The sequence below is a fragment of the Anser cygnoides genome, chromosome 2 (genome assembly GCF_040182565.1).
Source record: "Anser cygnoides isolate HZ-2024a breed goose chromosome 2, Taihu_goose_T2T_genome, whole genome shotgun sequence".
Lineage (NCBI taxonomy): Eukaryota > Metazoa > Chordata > Aves > Anseriformes > Anatidae > Anser > Anser cygnoides.
In genome coordinates, this window is record NC_089874.1 from 42,093,824 (window position 1) to 42,108,820 (window position 14,997).

General features: G+C 35.0%; 1 protein-coding gene across 16 annotated transcripts in view; it reads right to left on the reverse strand.

The window, feature by feature from the left end:
* The window catches only part of NEK10 (NIMA related kinase 10), a 107,854-nt gene that overhangs the window by 55,643 nt on the left and 37,214 nt on the right, over nt 1-14,997 (reverse strand). For 15 of the 16 annotated variants that reach the window (XR_010829234.1, XR_001203662.3, XR_007168013.2 and 12 more), the window contains 2 exons: nt 1,599-1,728; nt 915-985 (listed from right to left, as the gene is read on the reverse strand). Coding sequence is in view for 12 of the 16 variants with exons in the window: in XM_013172028.3 (XP_013027482.3) it covers nt 915-985; nt 1,599-1,728 (201 nt within the window). In the remaining 4 variants the exon portion in view is untranslated. Of the gene's footprint in view, nt 1-914; nt 986-1,598; nt 1,729-13,582; nt 13,886-14,997 lie in introns of those variants that run through there. The other variant, XM_048076044.2, reaches the window with a different exon arrangement.

A 14,997-nucleotide genomic window follows, 5' to 3' on the forward strand; every position in this document is an offset into this window, starting at 1 on the left:
AGCTTGACACTAAGCAGCCTTGGTATTAACACACCATAGAGCACAATCTCCAGCATCAGCTGGAACAATTATCCTTGGCACTTCAGAGTCACCAACCCAGACAGAACTTCTATGGGGAGATACTGCTGTGCAGGTCTTGGGCTGCAGGGAGTGCAGCGTGTGCTGTCAGTAGGATGTACAGGAGATTGACAAGATCTTCACAGAGACTGCAGAGATAAGAACTATAAACAATGCAAAAGAGGAGGGAAATCTAGATACTACCCTCAAAGGAACAGTGGACAGAGGCTCCTGAGACGGGGGGAGGCTGGAGGTTTGTGACTTCTGCCAGCGGAAGGAAGGCTCATTCTCTACCTGCAAATCTGTAACTACAGAATAGGTACAGTGACCTGGAAATGGGTGAGAAGGATCAAGATCTAACAGAGGACATACCAGAGCCAGATGAGTCTGAATCAAGTGTCACAAATAAGAAGCAGCAGCTGACAATCATTTAAGATTCCCTGCTGTAGGGAACAGGGGTACCTATCTACTGATCTGACTGCGAAATCTCTTGCTAGTGAGGTTCAGGCTATTGTGGAAAGACTCCCGAGACTCATCTGACCCTCGGGCCATTACCTTGTTGCTCATCCATATGGACACCAATGACAATACCAGGGCTAATCCTGAACATACCAAACATGACTACAAAGCATTGGAATCAAGAGTGAAGGGGAAAGGGCTGAGGTGGTGATCTCAATTCTTTCAATGAGGGGAAAAGGCTCAAATCAGGGTGGAGGCAGCCTGCAGGTGTCAACACCTCACATGGTGCAGTCAAGAGCTTATGTGTAAAAAAAAGTGTCGTATTGTCACTGCTGGAAACATACAAAGCAAAACATCCTTTCAGCAAGATGTCAAAATAAAACTAGATGAATAGCTACCTTTTAATAGTAAGTGACACTTTTTCAGAGTACAGCCCTTCTGGCACAGGCTCATACACAGCCCCTACTATCTGAAAAAAAAAAATCTATAGTTAATTGAAGAAAAAAATATTAAGTTTTTTATTTGGAAATTTCATATAATAAATATTTCTTCTTGAAACAACCTGATGGGCATTACATCATCAACTCTAACTTGAAAAAAAACTTAGAACACATCTTCTAATGCAGAATGTCAATTCAAATCAGGTATCCACATTAATGGACATAACCACTGTAGATCAAGGGCCTGCAATATCTGAATACGGGAAGCATAAAAAAAAATATACATTTTTTTTATTTGTCATCATGTCCTAAGATAATACACAACCCTATCAAAAATCCAGTATTATAGTATATTCAACATCTTTTATATATCTAAATATCCTCTTGTATGATGCAATGATAAAAATATACTAGTCTGAGAAGTAATAATATGCTTACATTTGCAAGCAATTTCTGAAATTAGAATGACAAGATAGCAATTGCTATACTATGATACTATGAATTGCTAAAACATACTATAAACACTCCTGCTCACAGGTCCAGAGAGCAGTTTGTGCTTCTACAACCTTAAATATGAATTCTCATGGATCTAGCAAAAACATAGAAAAATAATTAGTAGGTTAATCTGGCAATCCTGAATACCTTAGATGCCAAGGAGAGCATATTGGTGCTGTAAAATGGTGGGTTCAGAGTTGCCATCTGATAAAGGATGCATCCTGCAGCCCATACATCAGCTTTCTCTCCATACAGCTCACTCTTCACAACTTCAGGGCTAAGTAAAAAACAATTCAATCCATGAGTGTTTAATTAATAGATTTCACTTAGATGTAAGGTGATTTAAAAAAAAAAAATCTTTAGTTACTCACTACAACATATTATCAGAGCATATACAATTACTTTCAAAAGGTTGCATTTATTTCCTTTACCAGCCAAGTTCTTTAAATGGAAGTGCAATTAATAGCTTTTCTGCTTCTACTACAGTTCTCCTCACAACTCTAGTAGTTTAAATTTTGTTCACTTGTCCTTTCCACTTTTTCCATTTTATAATGTCTTTGGAATTAATGGATACAAATGAACTAGAGGATTCAGAACTTGCTTATGATGAAGGCAATTCAATAAAATGGACTAGAGAATGGATAAATATATTACATCCTGTTGCAACTCAAATATCTGAAAGATTTGAATCACATTCCTAATTTAGAACACTAATGTATCTGATTTTGCTACTAATGTGAGAAAACAAACATTACTCATGATATCATTTCCATCCTGCTAAAACTATTATAATGCATTCTCTGTGATGATACTACATGGACACTCAACAGCCTAATGACAATATAAAAAATCCAGTGAAAAATCCATTTAAAGTGAATAAAAGAAGGCAGTTATTTCAGTTTTGACTCAGTACAAAGCAGACTCCACCTCTTTCTCTTAATTTCTTCAGGACTTCTCATAACTCTGGAAGACAATAATTTATACTGATAGGGATACTCTGACACTGGAATTCAAGTTTAAGCAGGAAGTAAAGGTTGTCTCACATGGTGGATTTTTCACTTGACATCTTCACTCTATTTAGAGATGTAAAATATATTTGACTACTTTCATCTGTAAAATCAACTTGAAAGCATACCTTTTTTCCTTTTCCTTCCAGGTTAGAATTTGGAGTCACTTGCAACTTTCAGATTACACTACAGATTATCTTTGGTAAAGTACCTTTTTTGGAGATGAGAGGTACTGTGTAAATTCAGTACTGGATGCAGTCTGGGTAAAGTGGTAGAAGGTATGCTGCTGGTATGTACCAAATAAATGAAGAAATCACATTTTAAAAATAAATTGGATGAGTTCCCTTAGACAAACTATTATGTGGAAGTGGTATTAAATGATCTTAGCAGAACAGAAAGTCAGAAGGAAGGTCACAGTGTGGAGAAGTGATATAGACTTACAGGTCAGACATTTCAGATAAAATTATCAGGCAAAATAAAGATTTCTATGTGAAACCCATTTAACAATTTATCTTGAATTTTGCTTTTGCTATTACATAACCATGGGAGAATAAAGAATGTTGAAGATAACGTTAGAACACAATACCCTTTCTGGAGTTGGACTGTCATTATCCCTCATTGTGACACCAGTTCTTTAGAGGACTTTGTAGAAATCTCATCTTTAATGTATTAAATGTGTCTGTTAGAGCAAATATCAGTGTGGCAACTCAACATAAAGATGATTAGCTTAGTAACAGCCCCTGACTTAGTAAACTTCCAAGCATGCTGCTATACAGAAAACTGAATCTGACTTGAATTTTACAATCTTTCATTCTGTGACTGAAAATGACTAAATAACATTAAAATCCCAAACTGAGATTATTCAATCCAAATCAATGCATCTATGCTAAAAATATTATGGTTGCAAAGCAGTCACTGAAAGAATACGCTGAAGACAAAGGAGATAGGGAGAAACAGAAGCAACCTTAACTTGGCCTGCAGAATCTTGTATCCATGAACAACAGGGAAAAACCTAGCTTGATATTCAGAACAAACAGCAGTCCATTGGGCTGGTGACTAAGCAAAATGTATTTGTTGTTACTATGATTTGGAAATCACAGAAAAAATGGACAGGCTTTTTGAAGGTTGTAGTTATAACAGTTTCACAAAAATGCTTGAAATTAACGAAGACGTTTGGTCTGCTTATTCATGCTGAAAGACTTCTCATTCTAACTGCATCTCTAATCCTCTTTTTTTTTTTTTTAATCAAAAGGAGGACTTACAACAGAGTACTACCTTATCTTTCCTTACAGAACAAATGTCTTTAGCCAGAAGTCTCTGATATTTAGCACATTAGGATCACCAGTACCCTAAATACATACTGTTCTCTGCTAGAAATACAGTAAATGACTGAAGTAATATTTATCTAAGATGACCACAAAATTTTTAAAGAAAATCTAAAATCCTATACATATATGATATTGTGCTTTCATATAACCAACAAATTCTGTACTTCAGATTTTTAAATAGAAATTTCAAATATTTTTTATTTACTTTTAAGAGATGAAGTAGTGAAATCCCTCACCATGTTCTAAAGGCATGCCTCACCATCTGCTAGTTAGAAATGTGGGTGGCATGCAGTACTTATTGACTAGCAAAACAATTTTGCAGTCAAGCTGCACCTTTTGGATCTGCACTGTTGAGGGATGACAGAGAAAGTTCCCAGTTCTGTTCCTTTGTGCACTGCTGCCCACAAACAGGTGGGTGGTGGGAGTACATACGGTTTCTCTAATTCAGTTGACAACTGTGTATAAACTCTCACTGTCTGGTCAAGACCAGAAAGAATGAGTAGAACCAGACTTTGAAATTTATTCCATAAAAATCCTAAAAAAATCTGTCTTAGCAACAAGAACAGAAAAATAATTTAAGGAGGTAGCATTGGTATGGGTTTCGTTTTATTTGTAAGAGCAGGCTTCTTCCTTTAATTCTTAGATTAAGAGATCTGGATTGGACAAAATAGGACAAAATAGGACAGTGGCACTAACTAAATTTCTAGCAAACAGATGTGCACATCATAAAATGCATTCAGTGTAAAAATAAAATACTTAAAGGGAGAAACTCTGAGCTGATAAAGAATTTAAATTTCATCGCTTCAAGGGCTGATCATACTGCTGCAAAGCAGCAATACAGATGCTTTACTCTATGATATCCACAGTCTTGAATATTATAAGAGGCAGTGGATACTTTAAAAATTTGTCATTTAGTGCTTGCAGTTAACTTATTCAGAATAATCGACGCGGTTTTCTTCTAGGTTTACAAATCACTGCTCATTTCAAAATTACATATTCAAGCTGAAAAGGCTTACTTCAGCAGCATTATGTTAAAGAAAGTCCTTCATTGAACAAACGTCCATGGCAAAAGCAAGGCTAAGTCCTTCTAAATGAAAGACACAGAAATATATCCACAGCATAATTCTTTAAATTCTCAGTATCCTTGAACAGACTGGTTTACATTTGTTTCTCAGAAAGCTCACTCTTGCTCATCATATGAGCATTTCTTTTATATATAATAACAAATAGTCTTCTACACCAGCAGCTTTAAAATGTCTTGAATTTGATATAGGCATCTATTAATCCAAAGAGTTATCTTTTTTTTTTTCCTTTTGAACTACTTTTATGAAATTAAAGAGGTACTTTAATAGACAAGATAACTTTCCATATTATCCCATCTTTTTTTTTTTTTATTAGGGTGAAAAGCAAATAAAATCAAATCTTATCAATATTTGTTCTAGTTATAAAACAGCACCATTTCACCAAATCATCTCTATATGGCCTTGGAGATATTTTTACAATCAAATTTTCATTTATTATTTTAGTCACTGATATTATTTTGTCATTGTATTTATTTAAGAATATTTTAAACTTTCACAAGCAGACTTTAAATCTGGATTCTGATACATTAGTACTATCACGTACCTATATGAAAGATAACTATCCTCACAGGATTAGGTCATGGTCTCATTAGTTTTTACTGGACAAATGTTCCAATATGAAGGAAGAAGTTCTGAATTTGGAGGGGGAGGAAGGGAGGAGCTGAAAGAATGACATTTTCAAAATAGCATTAATTTTCTAGAGCTTCTAGGGCTTGTAAGAAATGTTGTCAATACTATCAGGCTGACTTTACATGAGACACAAGTGAAGATTTCCCATGCTGCAAAGAACTTCAATAAACCAATCTTGAGTTGTCTTGGTACAGTGTTTACTGGTCTAAGTGTTTCTGACAGCAGTTAAGTAAGGGCTGGTATATGTCACCCTATGAAGAATACACCCAAGGAGCATCTTCAAATGAGATATGATTTCAGCTAGACAGTTATGGATTAAATGAACTAAGAATGATTCTTCAAGACTAACTCCCAGAAAATATGATGGCTATAATGAAAGTGAAAAGAAATAAGAAGCAAACACTGCTGCAGAAGATTTTAACAATGACTGATAACTATTGCTTTTTATCATTATCATTCTTCCAATTAATTATTTACAGTTTGATGAATCACAGAATCACAGAATTGTAGGGATTGGAAGGGACACCTCAAGAAATCATTGGGTCCAACCCCCCTTGCCAAAGCAGGTTGCCCAGGTAGGCGTCCAGACAGGAAAGAAGAAGATGAAGATTCCTGCAGTTGTTGGTTCTACAAATGCTCACGCATAGAAGCCATAACTTGTTCAGGAAGCTACCCGAGATGAAAATAGTTATATGCTAGAAGAGTATCAAATATGCTTATTTTATTCTTCCTCCCCTACATCTACATATTGCCATTTCTCCTATGGACAAGCTTGCTATATACTTTTTTTTTTTCCTCCCAAACACTAGAAGAGTCTTTGCAGCTTCTATTAGCTTCAGATATTCAGATATCTTTACTAAGTTATCTATAAAACAATGTTTGCTGTGAATAATCTTTTTAGTTGTCATTAGTTGCTGGTATAACTCATCACAGCCAAGTAGAGGAAGGAACTTAAATACCCACTCAACTGACAGACCCTACATTTTACTAAACTGCGGCAGGATACTTTGTGAGTGTTCAGAGAGTAGTATAAGAACGTAACTACTCTATAATCAGTTCTTTGAATCACAGAAGGGCAGGGGATTGGAAGGAGAAGCTAATCACAATAGCTTCCCAAAGAAGAAATCAAGGGAAACAGAAAAGCAGTTGCTGTTTGTCACAGACTTTTCTCTGGACAGTTTGCTGTAAGCTACAGGTTACATTCAGTACTAAAAGCAACAAAAGAAAGGAAAGGAGCCAAACAACTGATGGTTTAAACAAAGAGGTTCTTTGAAAATGGTTAAAAGCTATTTGCATTTCTCACCTATGAGAAGAATTCAACAGAAGCCTTTTTGGGATATTCTGTCTATGCCTTGATGATGAAGCTGGAACAGGATTTTCAGAAACTGGTTTGAAATTTTGCCTTCACAATTTTCTGTTGCTAAATGTATTGCCAAGGAATGGTAGAGTAATTTATTACATTGTCTACTAAGTCGTATATATGTTTCTCTCTATAAATTGTTATTTTTTTCTTGTAAACTATTATATATATATAAAGTTTCTTCCTCTTCTCTTTCAGACATTCTAAGGCACTTCAAAAAATTCCATCTGTCAACATTGTCTGTGGCAGTCCAGAAAGTACAATGTTGAAGTCTTTTGCTTAAGTATCAATGGCATGTGGTAGAACCAAAAATCTGCCAAGAATTCTCCTTACGTACTTGAAAGTATGGAAGACATCAACATCGTTTGAGTGTAATTATGCCAGAAACAGTGGTGTTATCTGGATAAACAAATCTATGCTTAATTTGACAATGTGGAACATAAAATTAAACTTAAAGAGCATGACATCTACCTCATGCTATCTAAACAAAACCAACTTCCCTTCAAGTATGGACACTCACTGTTTTACACAGAGAGAGATTTGTGTGCATATATATACATAAACATATTTGCATGTATGTATGTATCAACATACATTTATAGTCCTACTCAAAGATATATTTTGGGCCTCTAGACTTTTCCAGCTAGGAGAGTATTCTGTGAATAGTACATTTTGGAAATGTAGCAAGAGAACAATTAAAATATAAAAAAATTACAGTACTATTGACTTACCTCAGGAAAAAAAGAAAAAAAAAAAAAGGAAACAAAACTCTCACCATAATGCAAAGGCCATGGTTATCAATAATTAAGAGCCCTTTACAAACAGATCACAGGTATTGAACTTTCATGGGGTTTTGCATGCAGCTATCCCCAACAGAAGGGTTTCTATAAACTTTAAAAAAAAAAAAAGTTTAAAATCTATTTGCAATGGTTTTTCCCCTCATCAGGATACAGTCAAAAATATGGGGTGTAGACCTATTGGGAAAATATCCCATAATGATACAATTCAGTTTGAATTTGGCTTTCTTGTCTGTACACTGTATCTGTTGATTTGGAAAAAAAAAAAAAAAAAAAGTTTGCTATCAATGTGTAAAACCACTACATATTTCTAAGGTGATGTTTATATTATTGAAGAATGCCATAAAATATCACATTTCACACTAATGAAAATACAACAGTTATCTAATTGTGCTCAAAACATGCATAGCTGTTTCCAATGGTTTTGTGGCTGAATTTTCAAGATTATCATATGTATCTCTGAGCAAATGTAAGGAAAAATCAAAGTATCATCAAGATGAAGTTTAGTGTTCCAGTATTACATACAGAGCTTCTGGGAGGCATAAAAAAGAAAAATATATCAGAGTTCTAATTTATACCTATTATTCCTTCAGACATGTCATGGAACAAAGTCTAAAACAGCAAGAGGAGTTATAAGTCAGATTCTGAAACCTACAGAATAAAAATCTCCTTTCAACATGATTTTTTATGTATATTACTAAAGACAAGCATCACTTCCTGGTCCACATATCTAGTATTCTGATACATACAAAAATATCTAGAAGAATGTCAAGCTGTCAGTTTTAACAGAAATGCTGTTGATAAATTATATCTCTAAGATGTGGCAAAGTGCTACCCATGAACAAAGAAAGTGAAACATTCATATCTTAAAAAGTACTCATAACATGCATCTGACAGATACTTCTAAGAATTGATTTCTTCTAACCAGACACATTTTCTAGTGAATTACAACTACAATTTCATATAAAATACTTTGAGGAATGGCCTTAAGTCTTAACACCTCAACAAAAGAAAAGTGCTTTTTCCTTTTATCTATGGAACAGAAACTTGGATGTTTAAAAATGGTCAAGGTTTTTGTTTATTGAGCTATATGCCTTCCAGAATTAACTTCATGCAGTGTGCTTTGTACAAATAACCACGCTTAACGAGAAATCATATGAATATTTAAAACTGAAAGGGAGACATGGGAAAACAATTATCTGCTAGAAGATGACCACAAGCAGTAATGAATCCAGTTTTATAGTAACTCTAAAATAAACCTAATTCTTGAATAACCGGTTTCACACAAGTTGTTAATTTCACCTAACTTTAAACTCCTGTAAATTAGATTTATGCTAAGCTAGTGCTCCAGCTCCCTCTGCAGCAAATGGAGAGAGAAAGGCATGTCAAGAGGTTGATTCATCTCATCCTAAAATAGATACGGATGTTTAAGATACATGGGATGAAATTCATTATTTAAGTGACTATTTTTCTCCGTTACTTTCAGTAGTCATCTAACATGTTGCAGGACTTGAATTAGATCCCCAGTTTTTGAATGAGTCTCTAGAACTCTAGGTGTGGAAAATATCAGTTGCCATTGTGAACAACATAGTTAAAGGCAGCTTAACTCCAGATGGTTAAACCCATAAAAACTATTCAAGTATTAGCAAATAATTTATTATTTTTTTTTAAACCTCTCCCCTCCTTCAGTTGAAACAGACTCTGTCATAATGTCCCTTTTAAATAAGACCCTGGTAAGACCATGGATACATTTCAAGCAGAAAATATGGTCACTCATGGTAAGAGAGGAAACAGAAGGAAAGACTGCTCTGCTTTCAGATGACTCAAACACAAAGAGCTTGTTCTTCTAGGCCCTTTTTAGTATTTCTTACTAAGATGCCTATCCTATTTCCGATTCTAAATATTTTACTGTATTTCAATTATCCTGGAAGAGTATTACAAACATTCATTCTACCACTTCCTAGCTAGTCCTTGACTTGGCTGTTCTTTGAGTCAGATAACTGGCATACCTCATGCTGCCACCAGCATTTTTTATGCCACAGCTGGCCTACCATTCCTTGAAATAAATAGTCAACCCACCACTACAGAAAAATAGAAATGGTGAAAAGAGGACAGCAGACAATTAAAAAACAGCGTTAACGTTTCTCTAATGAGATATGGCCTCTCATTGCTCCTGTGCTTATTCTAGTAATGCCTCCATAGAGTTCAAGAACTCTATTGTTAGAAAGCTATGTGCTTTCACTGATTTTACCACTGAAGAATCACAGAATGGTTTGGATTGGAAGGGACCTTAAAGATCATCTAATTCCACCACCCCCCCCCGCCATGGGCAGGGACCCCTCCCACCAGACCAGGTTGCCCAAAGCCCCATCCAGCCTGGCCTTGAACACCTCCAGGGATGGGGCATCCACAGCTTCTCTGGGCAGCCTGTGCCAGTGCCTCACCACCCTCAGAGTGAAGAATATCCTCCTAATAGCTAATCTGAAGAAAAATCACTAACTATTCCATGCAAGAACCTGCCCGGGGTGGGGAGGGGGGAATACAAGGGATAGAACAAACCAAGGAAAAACTAGGGCAGTTTGACCAATCTTTGACAGAATTTTTTAATCTGTCTACTATGAAGAAGCAAGCAACTGAACAAAAGCCACACCAGAAACTAAAACCCAAGACCCAAGTGAAAACAGGAAACAGATTTAACTGGTGACAAGTGATATAGAAAAACAGCACATACAGTATTAAGGAAACATCAAAGACAGCAAGATGATGTATAATGGCACTAGAATTTGAATCCACACACCATGTACTAAACAACAAATAAAGCAGAAAAAGAAACAATAAAGACTTAGAATCTGTAAAGGTCTATGAAGATACTAATACAGCTGAAATCTAAGATAGGAGAGAATAGGGAGTAGGGAACCAGAAAGAACAAACACCAAAAGTATTCCAAGTCCTGCAGTTCAGATGTCAAAGCAACACGTAGCTCATTTAACATTACTTAAAAGAAAAATGAAAGAGAAATAATTCTAGCAAATAAATACACATAGCATTGGACTAGAAGATATTTACAAGCTCATATAGTTTGATGAAATAACTAATCTTTTTTCTAACAAAGAGTTCAATCATTATGATCTGTTCCAAAGGTATTATAAATTAAAAGTCTTAAGCCACTGAGACAAAAGACATAATAATTAATATATATTAAAATGTTATACAAGTTCTACAGAAAGAATTATTTCCAAGAAACACGTTTACAATCTGTTGTCTTGGCAGACTAGTACTTTTTCTTTCAGACAGCAGTTTAAATTCATCATGGAGTTTACAAAATCATTACATATTACATTATTTTATAGTTTTTTCCCAATTCTGCATTCTCTCCTGTGTAGTATTAAGTTATGTTTTCTGGTAGGGACTTCTATCATCTCCATTGGACCATTATTCCAGAGATCAGTACAGAGATCTTCATGCCTTTTTTATTTATTTTTTTTTTCTTTTCTTACTTCCTTTCACATCATCTCCAGTTTTACTCCCATATATAAAGAGGGATAAGGAGTAATTTTAAACAGAAAGAGGGTAGATTTAGATTAGATATCAGGAAGAAATTCTTTACTATGAATGGGGTGAGATACTGGAACAGGCTGCCAAGAGTTGTGGATGCCCCATTCCTAGCAGTGTTCAAGGCCAGGCTGGATGGGGCTTTGGGTAACCTGGTCTAGTGGGAGGTGTCCCTGCCTATGGCAGGGGGTTGGAAAGAGGTCATCTTTAAGGTCCCTTCCAACCCAAACCATTCTATGATTCCATAATGCTGTGTGAGACTGGATGTGGTGTTGAATATATTTCAAATGTGAGGTGACAGTTGCTATTTAGCCAAACTTGTTACTTAATAAAAATTATATAAAATTAAGACATTTAGGTGTCTTTTTATAAGTCAGTCACTGTCAACTACCTTTAAAGTTCTTTCTTGAAGTTCACCCAGTTTCTCTTTTTAGCAATGGTATCCTCATAATGAAACAATGTTTTATGCAGAGTTGCACTGTAGTATACAGAGACAGTATTACCTGCCTGTCCTCAGCTATACTATGCCTGAGGATTCCCACTCAAATTGCACTGGACTTTTTGCTGACACATTTTATTATAAACCTACGCCTAAATTAAAACTGCAACATCACAATTACATTTCATAGCTATATTTCATTTTCAGAGTGAATTAATCAACTTTCGGAAGATCCTCTTATAAAAATGCTGTATTAATATACTGAAAGGATTGTTCAACTTCTGTCTCTTTTCTAATCAAACCAGGAAGTCTTCTCCAGGAGCCAGCTGTTCTGTGAAACTTAGGTAACATAACACACTATACAGACTGTTTACTCCAAATTAAGATCCAGGAATCCTCCTTCACAGCTAAAAGGATGATGGACAAAAATACAATATTAACCTATAATTACCAGGAAATATAAGTTCCTTCAAAACACCCCATAGAAAAAACTGCTCATCTCTAAAAAAAAAAAAAAAAAAAAAAAAAGCCCACATACATACATTGCTCTGAGTATCAGTTTTAAGACATTTTAGAACAATGATGTTCCAGAAAGATCATGTTAAAACTCCTACTAGTGTAGAACATTCTTACCTAGTTTTTAATGAGGTCTGCTCTTCTTCACGTTTTCCCAACAGCTTTTCTTAAAAAAATTACAGTACTATTGACTTATCTCAGGAAAAAAAAAGAAAAAAAAAAAAGGAAACAAAACTCTCACCATAATGCAAAGGCCATGGTTATCAATAATTAAGAGCCCTTTACAAACAGATCACAGGGAATCTATATTGCATCCCAACCTTAAAATTTACAGCTTTTCCTAGAGTTTTTCTAAAATTTCTGTATACATACACAAATGCAAAAGCAGTTGTAATCATGACTCAACTAACTTTTACTTACATCTCTTGGTCTATTTTTGCTGCACCCCCTTGATAAGCTGAAGATCCTTTTTGTGAAACAAATAAATGGTGGGAATACATGAAAGGAAACATTGTACTCTATATGCATTTACAATTTGCACTCTCTTCTGAGAAGGCTTTCAAGACAGCTTGATAATAAAGACTCTGTCACCACTAACTTCTAGCAGATTGTTTCTGGTGACTTATGAGCTGGAACAACATTTCAGAATTCATTATCAATTCCCTAAAGCAGTTCATTTCCTCAATTTTTAATGTATTAAGTGTAAACAAATCCATTTAATATATTTTGTATTCTAAATGTATGCATTGCTGGATTTTTTAATTCAAGGACAGAACCAATTAAGAGGAATTTAATTAGTATGACAGTAGGATAAAAATAGCATGAAGTAGAATTTTAAAACATCACAATTACAAAGCATAATTGTATAAGCCCCTCTCTAAACATAAAACAGTGTCTGGTGTTATTTAGAAAGACTCAGTTTTTATCAAATTGCATTAGCAAATGTATTCATGACTTTCTTTTGCAAGTCAACACCAAATATAGTCAATGTTTGGTTACACACAGAGATATGCTTTTATCTAAACCACTTTGCATAATGCTGTAGAGCCAAGTCTCAATAATAAGTATCAGACACTGCTTATTTTGACATTTATTGTTTTGTTTCTGTACTGCTCCAAGAAGGGCAGGTTGCATTTCAAACTACCCAGAACTATTTTCCCATCAATTTAGAAGAAAGCAATTTCTGCCACTCTAAAATGACAGTGCTGCCTCTTTATCTCCACCCTTTCCTTTTTTCAGAAGGAACGTTAGTTTCTGCTTTTGCAGGAATATGATGTTCTTGCTAGATGTGAATTCCCAATATTTTGATTATTTTATAGCCCTTCACCTCTATTTAAATCATCCAAAAATAAAAATAAACTAGCACAAGCACTGATTAAGTCTATATTCTCTGACTTTTGATTCATTGCCTGTGTTTAAAAAAATTCAGTCAGTTCACTTCATTCTATGTGAACAGGTTTCTACATCAAAAAATCTCTGTCATACAGAGTACTAGCCAAGTACCCTGAATGCAGCAACCCGTGCATTCAGTTGTTTGCAAAACCTTTGTAACATTCTTAAATGATTATGGCATTGGAATGACTTCAGTGGTTTACCTGTCACTTTAAATATTACTCAAGTATACATTTTAAATACAAAGACATCAGTATCCTATCCACGTTCTGTCTTCTGACTGCATACAGGCAAGAACCACTGCTTCCATGATTTCGCCTGTGGAATAGAACTGAAAACAAATGCCCCAAAAGATCACTTACTGAGAGGCTGCAATGTAACAGTGAAACGTTATCTTCATGCCTACTTCTAAATAAGTGGTCAAAGAGGCAGAAAAAGAACTGCCAAAGTCCTAGCTATGATGTACACTTCCATGTATGAAGACAGGGTATGAGAATAATAATAAATGTGGTATAAGCAAGCATTAATATATACATATATATATTTAAATCTACAACAGATTTCCAGAGCTACTCTCAAATAATAATTACCTATGATTATAGAATATATATAATAATATACATTACATATTGTTATATATATTATAAATTATAATATAATAATTACCTAAAATATGAAAAGACCCAACAACATCAGCTACATTTGGCACAGAATCGAACAGGAGAAAAAAAAATGTAGACAGAACAAGAAAATTACAGCTTGGTGACCCTGAGGACCGCTGGTATATGGTTTGGAACCTGACACTTCCTAATACTGCTCTAACCTGCAGACACTTTACCCACAACATGTTTAAAAAAACACATTAGCTTGCCATACACAACTTTTCTGCCCAGTTGTAAGTGAATGAAAATCAATTTTTATTATCAATTTTATTATTTATTTATAACTCATCTCTAGAAAGAGGTGATATGGAATTAATTATACCAAAACCTTGCTAAACTAAACTACCCAAACTATCAGACAAATGACTTGTGCTAAGCTTCAGGAGAATTTGGGGAAGCAATTAAGGCGGCATTGCAATTGTCTTTTACTCACTAAGCAGCAGCATATGCATTAGTCTTTAAAGTATGGACTTGAACATTCAACACATTACAAGATTAGATTTAGTGACTAAGGGATTAAGTGTCAATCACTACCATTCTGGCAGTAGGAAATCACAAGTACAAGTATCAAAAGTGGCAACATGAATTATATTCACCTGGTGAAAGTCTGAGTTCTTGACCCACAATTGTGATTTGGAAGAACAACTGGTAGTCCCCCTGGTAGCTTGGAACTTTTAACAATGTATTACAAGTACATGGGCCAAGAACTCAGGTAGGTGCATGGCCATCACATGTGGTCACCACAGCAGAAAAGAAGATTGAAGAAGACTGGCATCAGAAA